General features: G+C 31.4%; 1 protein-coding gene across 1 annotated transcript in view; it reads right to left on the bottom strand.

The window, feature by feature from the left end:
- Positions 1-15,623, bottom strand: part of LOC108904543 (paired box protein Pax-6) — a 110,862-nt gene that overhangs the window by 53,708 nt on the left and 41,531 nt on the right. Inside the window, exons 4-6 of the mRNA XM_018707141.1 lie at positions 3,523-3,676; positions 2,500-2,513; positions 2,038-2,120 (exon numbers count right to left, since the gene is read on the bottom strand). Of these exons, the coding sequence (XP_018562657.1) occupies positions 2,038-2,120; positions 2,500-2,513; positions 3,523-3,676 (251 nt within the window). The remainder of the gene's footprint in view (positions 1-2,037; positions 2,121-2,499; positions 2,514-3,522; positions 3,677-15,623) is intronic.

The raw sequence follows: 15,623 nt of genomic DNA on the forward strand, positions 1-15,623 counted from the left end.
TATGTATTATATTGTGTTGAGCGCCAGTGAAATGTTAGAAATTTTGACTATTAATTTAGAAAATATAATTTTATTACTTACCAGGCTAGCTTTCTTATATGATATCACTCAATTTAATATAAATTGTAATTTAAAGATTATTTGTTTTTTTTTTTATAAAGTATTCGGGATTTAAAATGAAATTCTATTTTATTTTTGATGATTTGACTGACAACTAGATTACCTCTGTTAATTTTGCATAAATAATTTATATGAATTTTAGTAGAACATGAGTTCTCATCTCAGTAGTCGATTCATATATCAAATTTTTACTGGTAACTGAATTTGCAAAAGAATTAAATAATATCGTTGTGATCTGGGTTCAAACTTTATATTGATATAAAAATGACAAACAAATTAATAAAATTTTCTAGTCCCTATTTAACCTGCTCTAACTTATATCTATTCTACAAACATGTACTTAGTATCTTCTACTATTACTTATTATCACTCACTTATTATCTATCTACTATCCCTTCTTTCTTTCACTGTCCATGACTTCTTAAGTAGACACTTTCCCTCTGCAACGTCTCTTCGGTCCTCTTCCTTCTAGTCGTCCACTCACTCTCTCCTTGTGGTTCTTGGTATCTTGTCTCGCTATGCTAGATGGGATTTCTAGACTCGCCTGGTATCTCTCACCCCTTGTCTCCTTTATTCTTAGCTAATATAATTCATATAATTTTACTAATATGACCTTTTTTATAGTTACGCTTTCGGCTTTAGTTATCTGAATCTCCTTTCTCTATCTTCTAATACTAATTCTTTTCTCAAGAAAGTTTGCCTTCGGGTTCTCAATAACAGCTTTTCACTTTTCCTTTCGTCTTTTATACTTTAATTTGCTTTTACTTATATAATCTTCTTGTATTCTCTTTGACAATTCCTCTCTTCTTTTTCTGTCTTATTTATTATTATTAATCCTTTTTTTTCCGTCTCCTTGAGTACCACTGCACTGCACACTTAATTTAAAACACAAAATTTCTTTTTCATTTAACCAATCAGATCACTTTAAATTTTACGTTTTCAATTTAACTTTTGCAATATTATTTAATTCCTATTTTGCTATATAGTACCCTTATTTTATAACCACTTTTATAAATTTAGATTAATATTTCCTTAAAATTCATGTTTTACTTTTAAATTGTCATTCTGTATCTAATTGTCATCAAATTTCAAATCTGTAAATTACACTGACATTCTTTGACATTAATCTCTTTTCATCCCAATACTGAAATTTATACTTTTGAACTATTGATTCTTCTCAATATATACTGAAAAAAAAAAAGAATTTTTTGAGGCCCCATTTAGGAGGGCGTAGCTCCCTTAGGAAGCATTTCTCGACCCATAGAATCAAGTGGTAAATTATTGAACACTAATTATGATACACCCTATATACAAAACTACACGCCTAGTGATACATAGCTTTCTAAATATAGAGCGGATAACTTAGTTTTTTCAATTTGGAAACATTTTTCTTAGAAACAAATTTGGTACACATATTTTTTTATATAAGGGCAATGTAAATATAGAATTTGGTGATAATACATGTACAGGAGGTGCTTGTGCGCCAATGGCTATCCTGTAACTTTTTTGTGTGTGCGCGAATGACGCCAGATTTTTAAAGATAAACAAAATTTTAGAAGACTTTTAGCCTCTTAAAAAATTTTTATATCGTTGATGGATTTCTAGTAAAATTGGCATTTTTTATACATTAAATGTAGGCAACAACTCCGATTACCAAAAAGTAATTTATAACTGCAGCCTCAAAGCATGGAATAATAATGAAACAGCTTCACATTGTAACTGTCATGTAAGTGTTAATAGTGAGAATGTTTTTGTTACATAAATATTGCATCCATATTTAAGAGATGTTCAAATTTATCTTTCAAGCCGTTTCGGTATAGCATTTTTTAAAAACTTGTTAAAAAGAATGGTCTGGTCTTTGATATAGTTCCTTTAATTTTTTCGTAATTTTATACATATTTGTAAAAAAATTGTTACCTGGATACGTGCCTCAGGTAATCCAATTTTCTCCGCTAGTCGCTCCCTGGCAAAGACATCAGGATAATGAGTTCGCTCAAATTCTGGAAAAAGTAATAGTAATAAATCGATAATTTTAATTTACTACTCATTTGTAATTTTAAAAATAATACTCGTATTTCTTAATTCATTTTCGACAAACTAAAAACCTAATGCCCAATTTTCATCCATCTACTTCAAGTGTGTATTTCGAAAACCAGCAGCTTAAAACTTTGGTTCATTAAGGTTCAGAATGTTATTTATGTCTTCTATTAAAAGTATATTTAAATAGCTTTCTGAAGTTATAACTTGGAATTATAAAGCACTTTATACTATTTATAACAGTATAAACAATTCAGTTGAAAACCATTTCACACTGAAATTGTGACGGAAACAAATATAATATATACAAAAATTAATAACATATACCAAAAAAATTATAACCTGAAATCAAAATTCTGAAATCGAATCAGTATTAAAGCTGTTTTACATTGACAATTTATTTTTGAATAAATTGACGAAGTTCTTCATGAATTAATTCACGAATTTATTGATAAACAGTGTGGTTTTACACTGCTACAGACTGTCAAGTTATTTGACAGTTGAATCAGTTCTACCAACGAATCAAAGAAGCAAATAAATTTCAAAAATGTCACCTTTCCACTCATAATTGTAGTGATACAACAGCGGTACCGTTTTGACACATATTATATAAATATTAGTGTTTGTAAGTAACAAATCAGTAAAAACAATGCAAAACTAGTACGACGCCACACAATTATTTACATATTCCAATAACATAACCTCATTACTGATCTGAGGCTGAAAATCTGTTGGATTGGTACTTCCGAACTTCACGAAAATTAGAACATGCTCTAATTCGTCAAGAACTTGATGAATAAATTCATGAAGTTATTTGACAGCAGATTTGGTGCTTTACACTTGTCCAATTTCTTGACGAAGCGACTTCATGAATTAATTGATCAATAAATTGTCAACGTAAAACAGCTATTACAAATATGTTAGCTTTGTAGTCCTTTATGGAATATAAAAATTTAGAAATAAAGTCAACTTCATAGATATCTGGTATGGAACTGAGTCCTTAAGTGCTGATTTACTATGAAACATTTTATCACAGCTTCTAAAAACATGGTGCATTTTGCACGTATTTTTCTTGAAAACAAATATATATGAAAACAAATGGAATTGAAGAAGTGTTTATTCGAATTTTTTTCGGAATTATTATCTAGGGTTATCATTAAATTTTGAGCCATCCTATAAAAATGTTTGTAAATTGACATCAGTTTAGTTACGGTCATTTCGAAGAAAAAGACTGAGAATTTCAGATAAGTGAGTTTGAATTATTGGTTTCTCGAAATAATTGACAAATCGTATACAGATAACAATAATGTGCCATTCTGACAGTTTTTGTTTTATTACTATAACTCATAGAACTCTTGATACCACCTACCTTTTTCTAGGCTATCGATCTGTTCGTTTGTGAAGGAAGTCCTGTTTCTCTGTAATTTTCTTTTCAGTCTCAACCTCAGCTGCGAATCTTCGTCTCCGGAAGAATTGTGCTCAGAATTTCCATCCGAAGTGTTCTCGTGCATCACGTCGGCTGAAATAAGATAAAATTAAATCAGCACGTACCTAAACAAGAATCATTATATACAACAATTTTCCACGCTACTTCTATTCAGTCGAAGTGAAAAACAAAAAAAAATAGGTATACTGAATGGTACATAATTTTGAAATTATCCAGTAGATGTCATTCTTCCTTACTACGACATCACGCTTCAAAATGGACGTTATACACAAAATTATCGTACAATGCCTAGTGCTATACAAATGCATGTATTAAAACTGTTTGTGAGGAAATATTTATCTAAATGTATCTATTTGTTGTTTTCCACAAACACAGACAAATTCGGATTACAGTAATTCTAAATTTTTATATGTGTTTCATAAATCGATCGTGGTTTTTGTATAAAAGTTTCGAAATCAGTGAGTGTCATTTTCGGAATCCAGCAGAAACATTTATCCACAACTCTTAAAATATCTTTAGGATATTGCACTCTATCCCAAGAAATGTCATCCTTCAACGTCTTTTGCTTCTTCTTGAATTCAGAAATATGTAGCGTGCAAACATTCCGCTAGCCGCTTCACTTTGACCATATATTCTTTGAAATATTGAAACCCAATAAATATTTTCTGATGTAGACATCTATCCTTAAATTTTTGTTCAGGGAGAAGCAAAAAATATTTCATTAACATTTCGTTTTGTTTATACGGGCAATGTGTTTGTTTTTGCATTGGACATGTTTAAAAATATTTATATCTGAAAATTGTTTGTAGATCTGGACTAGACTTATGAGATTATGAATGTTTTTTCATCTGTTTTTCAAAGGTCCTGTATATTTATCCGTGTTAGTCGTTATCCCTGCTTGCATTTAATTTAAACAAAGCGATTTTGTGTACAAAATGTCTTTTGAGTCATAATTTTATTCCGATTATTAAAAAAATATAATTTTTTAAAGGTGTATTATATTCATTATAAAATATATATAATGAATATAGGTATTCCTGAGTTGCAAAACTGGTCCTGTTGTTTTCAGAAATGAAGCTGTTAATGCGCAGCACCATTTGGATCTGGTTTTGCTATCAATAAAAGCTCTTTCTTTCCCAGAAGACGGAAATCCACATTTTAATCAAGGAATAATCCTTTTAATGATAATGGTATAAATAAATCGTTATCCATAATTATCCTGTTTACATTAACCCCTTAGACCATGTATGGGATGTTCTTGAAAGACGCTCTTGTATGCATCGTCGCCACTACAAAATATTGATTTGTTATAACACGCTCATAGAGGAAAGTAACACCTACCAAAATTTTAATTGATAATTGTATGAATTGACGATGACAGGTGGTAATTGCTTATATAAAGGAGTATAAAGGTCACTACCGAGTCTCTTATTTGATACAGTTTTTTTTTAATTAATTCTTATGTAAAAATTGATTTAATACAACGTAGGTTATTTTTTAAATATACCTACATCTTTACTAATAATAGAGATAAAATAATTTAAATAACAATTTCTTTACATAGTATCCTTTGTGTGATTGCGCACAGGCATAGTGATTACCAATCATAAAAAATATAGGGAATTTTGTAAAGTTTTTTCATCTGTTTTTCAAACGCCCTGTATATTTATCCGTGTTAATCGTTAGCCCTGCTTGCATTTAATTTAAACAAAGCGATTTTGTGTACAAAATGTCTTGAGTCATCATTTTATTCCGGTTATTAAAAAAAGATAGTTTTTTAAAGGTGTATTATATTCATTATAAAATACATATAATGAATATAGGTATTCCTGGGTGGCAAAACTGATCCTGTTGTTTTCAGAAATGAAGCTGTTAATGCGCAGCACCATTTGGATCTGGTTTTGCTATCAATAAAAGCTGTTTTTCTCCCAGAAGACGGAAATCCACATTTTAATCAAGAAATAATCCTTTTAATGATAATGGTATAAATAAAAATCGTTATCCATGATTATCCTGTTCACCTTAACCCCTTAGACCATGCATGGGATATTCTTAAAAGACGCACTTGTATGCATCATCGCCACTACAAAATATTGATTTGTTATAACACGCTATCATAGAGGAAAGCAACAGCTACCAAAATTTTAATTGATAATTGTATGAATTGACGATGACAGGTGGTAATTGCTTATATAAAAGAGTATAAAGGTCACTACCGAGTCTGTTATTTGATACAGTTTTTTTTTATTTTTTCTTATGTAAAAATTGATTTAATAAAACGTAGGTAATTTTTTAAATACACCTACATCTTTGCTAATACTCGTAATGGAGATAAAATAATTCAAATAACAATTTCTTTACATAATATCCATTGTGTGATGATTGCGCGCAGGCATAGTGATTACCAAGCATAAAAATTATAGGGAGTTTTGAAAATAAATGTAAAAGCGCTCTCTTTTAGTACGTCAAATAAAATTTTATCTATTTCTGAAATTTATACATAACAAGTTATTTTGAAGCCTGCTAAATACTATGGCAACGGGCGTAGTTAGATAATTTGCAAAGCACACCCCTCTCAACTTACATCAAATTTTGGGTGTTTCACTAGAACTAGACAGTAGTATATAATAGCTATCGCCAGTTACAAATTCTCCCTCTAAACAGTTGATACAGAACGTTACAGAAATTGTCTATTTTCTCTCAAAAAGGCTGGCATTTTACTGAATTCTTAACTTTAGTAAACGCTTTCATAACTCTTTCTTAATGAATATTCCTGAGTTATTGTTTCCAATTTGTAGGTAGTTATACAGGATGTAGCAAAAATTGCCATCAAACTCAAGAGTATTTCACAGAATTTTAAAGATTTTCAAATTGGCTTAAGGCATTAAATCAAAACAAAGTCAGCTTAGAAGTATGTATCAAAAATTTGACATTATTGCACTGCCAAAGAATGTAAGGTGTTGTATTTATGGAATTTGCATTCCAGGAGTATGTTGACATGCATTTAATTTTTGGAGAAGTCAGAAATAATGCGCGAGCAACTGTTTGACTGTATGCAGCGCGATGTCCCAATAGGAGAATACCACACTATAGCACGAATATTGCTGTTGACCAACGTGTATGGTAAAGTCCGTTTAAACCGCGGAAAAACTTTGGGCAACATTGTACTGTATTGTAAGAAGAAGAAATTCCTAATATGGTTGAAGAAAATTCTATCAGCACGAGACGCATGTCCACCTTTTTAGGTATTTCACATATTCGAGGGTGTCGAACTTTACGAAGGCAGTCACTGAATCCCCTCTACCTTCAAAAAGAGAAAGAGTTGTTTCCAGAAGATTGTCCTTGCGGAGTGATCTTTTGTCAGTGACACCAGAAAGACAAACTATTGTATCAACTGACTAGTTAATATTTTTACGTGAAGTGAAATACTTAAGCACCATAAATTTGGGCAGATCAAAACCCAGAAGCAGCTTGGACTATAAGACATCACCACCAGTTTTGGATAAACGTATGGTTGGAAATAACCATCTCATTGGGCTCATCCAGCTACCGTAGAGACCTAACACGGTGCTTTGCATTTGCGGTTTCTAATTGAAGGGCTACTACTTTTGCTAGAAAGTGTACAACGCTGAATTTTGCAAAGTGATTCTGTTGAATGAGCGCTCGGTCTCCTGATCTTTTTTGTTTGGATCATCTAAAAATTATTGTTTACATGGAGGAAGTTAATGTTAATTTTCACGCATTTTGCTAAGTAAATTGTTATTTTTCTGCATTTACAGACATATGTTTATAGAAACTTTTTTTTCTTTGTTTTGTGCTGTAGGATATTCCCTGCAAGTTTGATGGTGATTTATTATTACACCCTGTATAAATCATACATAATGGATGCAAATTTTGTAAATAATACAAATGAAGACATTCTGTTTTATTCTATCAGGCATTGAAACTTGAGTTATCTTTTACAAAGCCATCTAATTAGCATATTGACACACAAGTAATTCCATAATATCTTCTTCATCTACTTTAAGTTTGTTTATCTGCTCCCACTATAGTGAATAGACTATTAATACGTTGTTTTTAAGGAGGTAAGTGGATTTTACCGTAGAAGTGGAAGTTGCTATGGACAACGGAAGGTAAATGAAGTAACTTACCTGCCTAGGGAAAAAAGCGATTTCGAGTTATAAATGCATATTTTATGAACAAATAAATAGAAATATTTGATGAACATTACATTTTATTAATTATTATGAATGAATATTTATAGTAATTGTACTGTTATTACATTTAGTAACACTTATAAAATTTGGATAATTCTTCTCCTCGCGTTTACTAATTGTCACCACATTTCTCTAAATGATTTGACCCCTTCATTTCAGTCACCGGAGGCTCAATATTATCTGACTGATCCATTAAAACAGCATGATGCGACGTACTACTAGAACCTGGAGTTGAAGTGTCATTGTAAAGAATCCTATTGGCTATTTAATTTTTGTTACTTAAACTGTTAGCAACATAACTTTCTGCAATTGTGGCTGATTTCCACCCATCATGTCTCTTGATTGCTAATACATAAACTCCTGTATTAGCCAGTAACGTTGCCTATGCTCTTTGGAATGAATGGCCTGTATATGTTTCAGGATGTTCTAGTTTCAAAAACTGTGCAATCTTATTAGGAATCATAGGAAGGGTATTCTTGCCCACTGGTTGGTTGTAACACGTACCTGCTTGATAGCGCATAAAAAAGCTTGAAATTTTAATTTCCAGTGTACTCTTGATATATTTCTTGACAATTTCTAGATGAGAAATTTTTAGAATCTGGAACTGTAACTACAATAATGTCTTCAAAATTTTTGAAATTGACGTTGTCCAAAGTAAGTGTAACTCATCAAAACGGCATGCTCCTGCAATGCCTAAGACCGTCACTACCTTCATTAGCAAATATGTGTTATCGGGTGCCTGAACGAGAAAATCGTTGACTTGTTTTCTTGTAAAAACCTTTGACTTTTTAGGTGTATAGCCGTCATTCTTACGTTTCAAAAAAGCTTGGGGTATCCACGTTCTCCTTTATGAAAATAATTGACTTAATCATTGAGTATTCACTCCAAAAACTCGCCGGTGACTTTAAAGTTCTTGACTTCTCCATGAAATATACTAGCAGTGACATTTCAGAAACAGAAATCTGAACAGACCTGAACTGCTAGTGTTTAGATTTTTTGCACACATCGTCTTATATTTTTACAAAGAGAAAAAATATCGACTAACTTTTTTAGTGAAAATGAGAATGATGCAAAAAATATTTATGTTACTGGGAAAAATAACTTTGCTAACGTCATCGTCACAGCTNATTTGATGAACATTACATTTTATTAATTATTATGAATGAATATTTATAGTAATTGTACTGTTATTACATTTAGTAACACTTATAAAATTTGGATAATTATTCCCCTCGCGTTTACTAATTGTCACCACATTTCTCTAAATGATTTGACCCCTCCATTTCAGTCACCGGAGGCTAAATATTATCTGACTGATCCATTAAAACAGCATGATGCAACGTACTACTAGAACCTGGAGTTGAAGTGTCATTGTAAAGAATCCTATTGGCTATTTAATTTTTGTTACTTAAACTGTCAGCAACATAACTTTCTGCAATTGTGGCTGATTTTCACCCACCATGTCTCTTGATTGCTAATACATCAGCTCCCGTATTAGCCAGTAACGTTGCCGATGTTCTTCGGAATGAATGGCCTGTATATGTTTCAGGATGTTCTAGTTTCAAAAACTGTGCAATCTTATTAGGAATCGTAGAGAGGGCATTCTTGCCGACTGGTTGGTTGTAACATCTACCGGCTTGATAGCGCATAAAAAATGCGTGAAATTTCAGTTTTAATTTCCAATTTAATCTTGATATATTGAATTTCTAGGTGAGAAATTTTTAGAATCTGGAATTGTAACTACAATAATATCATCGAAATTTTTGAAATTGACGTCCAAAGTAATTTTGCATAACTCATCAGAACGGCATGCTCCTGCAATGCCTAAGACCGTCATCGTCATTACCTTCATTAGCAAATGTGTTATCGGGTGCCTGAACTACAAAATCGTTGACTTGTTTTCTTGTAAAAATGTTTGACTTTTTACATGTATAGCCGTCATTCTTACGTATCAAAAATGCTCTCAGCTTGGGGTATTCACTCCACAAACTCGCCGGTGACTTTAAAGTTCTTGACTTCTCCATGAAATATGCTAGCAGTGACATTTCAGAAACACCAGTATTTTTGTTCTGGCACCATTCTTTGAAATTTCTATATGCTCGTCCGTAGCGCACTTTCGACTTCTCGAGCAATAAAAATTTGCAGGCAGCATTTGCTGCACTTTCTATTTGAAAATCATTGATTTAGAAATAATAATTCAAAACCAGCAAAATTGCAACTTTTGTGTAACTTTGTTTAAAAACGACAAAAACAACCAAAGTGACTGCAAAATTTCGAAAAATCGTCATCGACTGGTAAATACATAATCTTCTTTATGGTGTAGATACCTGTTGATCTTACTTTTTGATTAGCAATGTAATAAATTCTATCTATATAAATATCATGATATGATAGTCTGTATGATGAGCAAAATTTTACTTTTCTTGATACTATACAGTCACCTAGAACAAATGGTTGGCCGCCATTACAGGCAATCGCAGCAAGCGCGGTCTTAGTGGCTTGATATAAATATTTGACTTAAGGCTTCATCTTAATAACTGTATCCCTCTGAGGGCTGTGACGCCATCAAAAATATTCCCAATTTTCAACATGTTCCAATATCTTATCCCGTTTAACAATAATATAAAATGTTATGTTAGAGAAAACATTGGTTTAATCAAGTCTGGCAAGAGGACAAGATACTTTCAATGTTTACATTCATTACTGAAAAAAATTATTTATCTCTAAAAAGCAGTACTGCTAATTTCGAATTTGCACAAAAATTGAGTGAAACGTAGGTACACATATAAATACAAACATTAAAATTATCTTGTTTTTCACGGCAACATTGACAAAATCTGAACAGACCTGATCTGCTAGTGTTTAGATTATTTGCACACATCGTCTTATATCTTTACAAAGAGAAAAAATATCGACTAACTTTTTTAGTGAAAATGAGAATGATGCAAAAAATATTTATGTTACTGGGAAAAATAACTTTGCTAACGTCATCGTCACAGCTCTTAGGACGTTAGACTTATCAAGATGGTATTTTAAATTAAATACCTGTAACATTGTACCACAAAGATCCCCTCTTGTGGTTTGCTCTTACCGTTTTCCTGTAACGGCGGCCAACTATCAATTCTGAGTCATCCTGTACAACGGTCGTTTCAAATTTTGTCTATTAAAAACTGTGTGTCCATCTAATTCTGAAATGTGGCGACTTTAAAATTAAATATGCGCATATTAACTACATCGCTAAAAAATTAGGAGTGTACACAATGCAACAATAGGGGAAGCTGCAGAGGCTTAACGAATAACTTTGCCTGTCGAGGGCGGTTGTTACGAAATGAACATAATTTCCGTGTGAGCGAACTTGCGCTGCCCAATCTAAACTAGTAATTGTGTTGGCGGTAAATTTCATCGAAACACTCGACAACGGCAGGGTCAGAAAGAAGAACAACACACAACGAGCCCGATTAACACGCTGGAAAATGTCATCGCAACAAAAAAAAAAGAGGAAAACAACTCCTGCAGAAGACAATGGAACTGCTGTAATTGATACACCGCTTCTACTGCTGCCCCGTAATGGGACCGGAACTTTTATTTCATTGTCAGTGTTAATTATCTTGCCATAAATGTCGAAATCGCCCAGAGAAAAATCATTTCATATTGTATTGCGCTTTCAGGAAGATTGGATGAACTCACATTTTACTTCGGAGTTATTACATAGCAAAAAAATGTACTGGCAATATTTAGTTTGTTTTCGAGACTATACAATTTGTTGACATTGTTCTTCTAAAATTTTAATAATAAATTTGCGAATGCTTAAAAGTAGAATTATTTAAAAAAAAACGGAGTATACCATCTCAAATGCATTGAATGTTCTTAATTTGTTCTACGTTTAAAATTCAAAGTAGTCTGTCTATAAATCAAAATTGTTTAAAAAACAAATAATAATAAAATTTTAATATTGTTTACCGATTAAAGTAGATACAACAATAGTTTATTGTTATTTAATATCAACTTATGCTTATTAACTTAACAAATTACGATATCAAATTGTTGCTATTAGGGTTTCCAGTCCGGGATCCCGGGATCTCGAAATCCCGGAAGAATTCTGTCCCGAAAATCCCGGAGTTGAAATATAGGAGCCCCAAAAATCTCGATTTTTTTTTAAATGATTAAATTTCACTCTGCTCTCGATGGTTCTCGTGTAAAATGTATTTCTTTGTTCTTTGTCGGCATTTTTTTTAGTTTTACCCATGTTATTTACGTATCTATTATAATACAAACGGCGACCAAACTTAGATAGCACTTAAGTGACAATTTGAGACACGTTGGTGTTTTTAAGAGCATATTTTATTTTTACTAAGCAAAACGTAAATGATTAAACATTATTTTGTTTGTGCTTTTTAATAAAAAGTTCTTTACTTTGTTTTAAGTATAACTTAATTTTTTACTTACAAAACGTAAAATGTATAAAAATGGTTTTTATTTTTGTTTTTTAATAAAAAGTTTTTTTTTGCTGTATGTGCATTTTTATTCGGTTGCTAATGTTAGATTTTTTAATAAAAATATTAGGGTTGATTCCGGTATCCCGGGATTTGGTTTTTTATCCCGAGATCTCAAAACAGGATCCCGATCTCGAAAATTGGAAACCCTAGTTGCTATATTTCCAGATTTTAAAAGGGCATTTGAAACTATTATTTTATTATGGCCTTAATTGGTTTGAAGATTATTTGACAAATCGTCAAGAAATAACTAAAATTAATAACATATTATCAACACCCATTGTTAATAATTTCGGAGTTCCTCAAGGCTGTGTCCTAGGACCGATTTATTTAAATGATATTATAAACATTACTACCAGTGACTTTATTAATTTGTTTGCGAATGATACTTTAATTGCAATTGTGGACAGTGATTTAAATAAACTAAGGTTAAATACTAATAAAACTAAAGCGATGATAATTACAACAAAATATAAATATTCTAAAATTAATATAAATAACTTAAAAAGAGCATTTGCCAACACCGATATCGAAATTGTAAAAAATATTAAATATTTGTAATTCTGTCTAGATAATACATCAAGTTTCAAAGATCATATATTATAGGAAAAAATAAAGTAACAAAAAAACACTATTTCTTTTCAAGAGTTTCACAACTTATATCGATTATGACAAATATTACTCTTTATTTTTTACTACTGTTCAAGTATATTATGTTTATTTGACAGTAACGTACAAAAACAAGTTCAAATTTTGCAAAATAGAGGAATGAGAATTATATTACGATGCAATAGAAGTACTCCCATATATTTAATGCTTAACATGTTGGAATGAACATTTAGCATTAGTGCTTATTTACAAAATAATCAATCGTCAATGACCTTATTTCGAGCCGTTTATAAGATTGGTTATGCTGGGGCCACACTTATGTTAGCGTGTAACGTCCATTATCGCGATGATTTTGGCGTTAAAAATAATAGATTGTGTTTGATGTCTACTCAGTAAATAAAGCGTTATTTGATAAAATAATTTCATCATGGATATTGAAGCCGCATTACAGCTGTATTATGTGAGCGTCAATTATTATTTTTGCTTTTTGTCTAGGATCAGTTTGAAATACTTTTAATACTAAAAACTTTTTCGTTAGACCACTCCATTTTTATGCAACCGTATTAAACCATGCTCGAAGCTCTAACGCGTTGCAATAGACAATGCTAGTGTAGCCACATCAATGGCATGAATGACGCGCAAATCGTTTTGATGTGTCAAAAAAAACCGCCACTCGTTTTATCGCCTAACGTCTAACGCCATTAATAATGATGATGATAAATTAGCGGCTAAGTCGTGGTTACACCTCCGTCTAATGCAACATAGTGCGATAATTAACTGCATTAGACGTAAGTGTGACCCCAGCATTAGAGAAATACACAATTATGGTACATGAAATGTAAATTGCTTATATTTGAATCACGCAAAAAGAGCATCCACGCAAAAAATTATTTTCTATAAAAGTTTCAAACAATTTTACTCTTTGCCAAGTAATATTAAAAATTATGTCTCTTTAAATGTATTTAAACATAAACTTCGTGATTTTCTAAAATAAATAAGATTAGTATATAGCAAATTGTACTCACGTAAACATGTCATATAATAATTGTATATTGTATTTTAATAGAATTATAGATATATGCTGCATGTGATACTATGTACCAATGTGTACCTATATCAGGTATTTCCTATTTAAATAAAGTTTCTTTATTTCTTTCTTGTTTCTAACCCATGAAATATGAACTATATCGGAAAAAACACATAGTCATTAGTGGAAATATGAAGCATTTGCGTGATAAGCACAATTCGGGACTCGGTCGGATCATTATAGCCGTCGCGTCGGCCTTTCACTATCGCACACCATACGATACCAGTAATAACGGCAGTTATTGGTTTCGCATTTGATCCGCGTATACGTGTTTAATATGTTGAACGCGCCAAGGCGTAAAAACGAACTTTCGCTGATAAAATACGAAAATTTAATTATTTTTATTTATACCTACCTGTTTGTTTATTTGTTTACTATGAACACGCCTATGACTAGCCGACGAAAACCCCGAACTCTAGTGATAAGTTTAGCAGCTTGACTAAGGTGCATACAGTGTGAAATTAAAGTAATTTTAATGACAGATTCCACGTCTTCAAAACAAAAGAAGCTCCTAGGTATACCACAAGTCCTGAAACGTCTCATTTTCGAGATACAAAGTGTTAAACTTTAAGGAAAGTCATTAATGACTTTTTTAAATTACAAAAAAAAGTTTAAACGATTTTGTTCGAATTTAGCTTGCAACTTTAAGTTTTTATTACAATCTAGTATGTTAGTAGCTATGTTTATGAAACCGGTTTTCATATACGGGTGTAATTCCAGAGGTAGGTAGAGGTAGTCACCTTTCCTCCCATTTTTCTCCAAACTATTTTAAATTTGATTCACTATTAAGATAAGGTACTAGAGGCTTTACAAAAATATGTTTTTTCGAAATAAACCAAAAAATATTTAAACCATGTCTACGTGTAAAACTTCTTTATACTACTATATAGTAGTTACTATATAGTTGAGGTCTTCCATTTTGAGCGCAAAACTACTGCGTATAAAAGCTATTTGCTTATAATTCCACAGAAAGCTGTATTATTTCTATTCCACAATTTATACCTATTTTTAGCAGAAGGTAGGTTTTTTAACAGGAGTATATATTGCGAAATTTTGATTTTGTTATACAAAATTTTTTATACTCATTTCTGTAAAATTCTCAAATGGTCCTTTTTATTACATTTTTAATATGCAAGTACCAAATATCTATAATTATCCCCAAATATTTTACGGGTTCTGATTCTAGTGGGTATAAAAGTTTCCATCAAAAGCTATAATCCCTAAGTTAGGCAAATGATTACTATTGACGTTAATACTATATACATAAGTTGTTTTTTCCAATTTTGCTGTAAGTGTGTTATAGTCAAACTACGTTTTTATTTCTCTTAAATCTTTTTCAGCTTTGTGTTTTCTTTCTTTACCAAATAAAATAGCAGTATGTATTAGCAAACTGATTATTGCTTCTTTATTTGTAGTTTTAGTAACAAAGTTATTTATATATATCAAATAAACAGTACGGTCCCAACACAGTACCTTGAGGCATTTGATAGTATGAGATGATCTAATATTTATTTGATTCATCAATTTTTATAGCACTTTCTAGGCATGATGACAGTAACCAAGAATCACTAAAATTTTGTATTTATCTAGTGAAATATAATTCATGAATTATA

This window comes from Anoplophora glabripennis, unplaced genomic scaffold (genome assembly GCF_000390285.2).
Source record: "Anoplophora glabripennis isolate ALB-LARVAE unplaced genomic scaffold, Agla_2.0 scaffold23, whole genome shotgun sequence".
NCBI lineage: Eukaryota > Metazoa > Arthropoda > Insecta > Coleoptera > Cerambycidae > Anoplophora > Anoplophora glabripennis.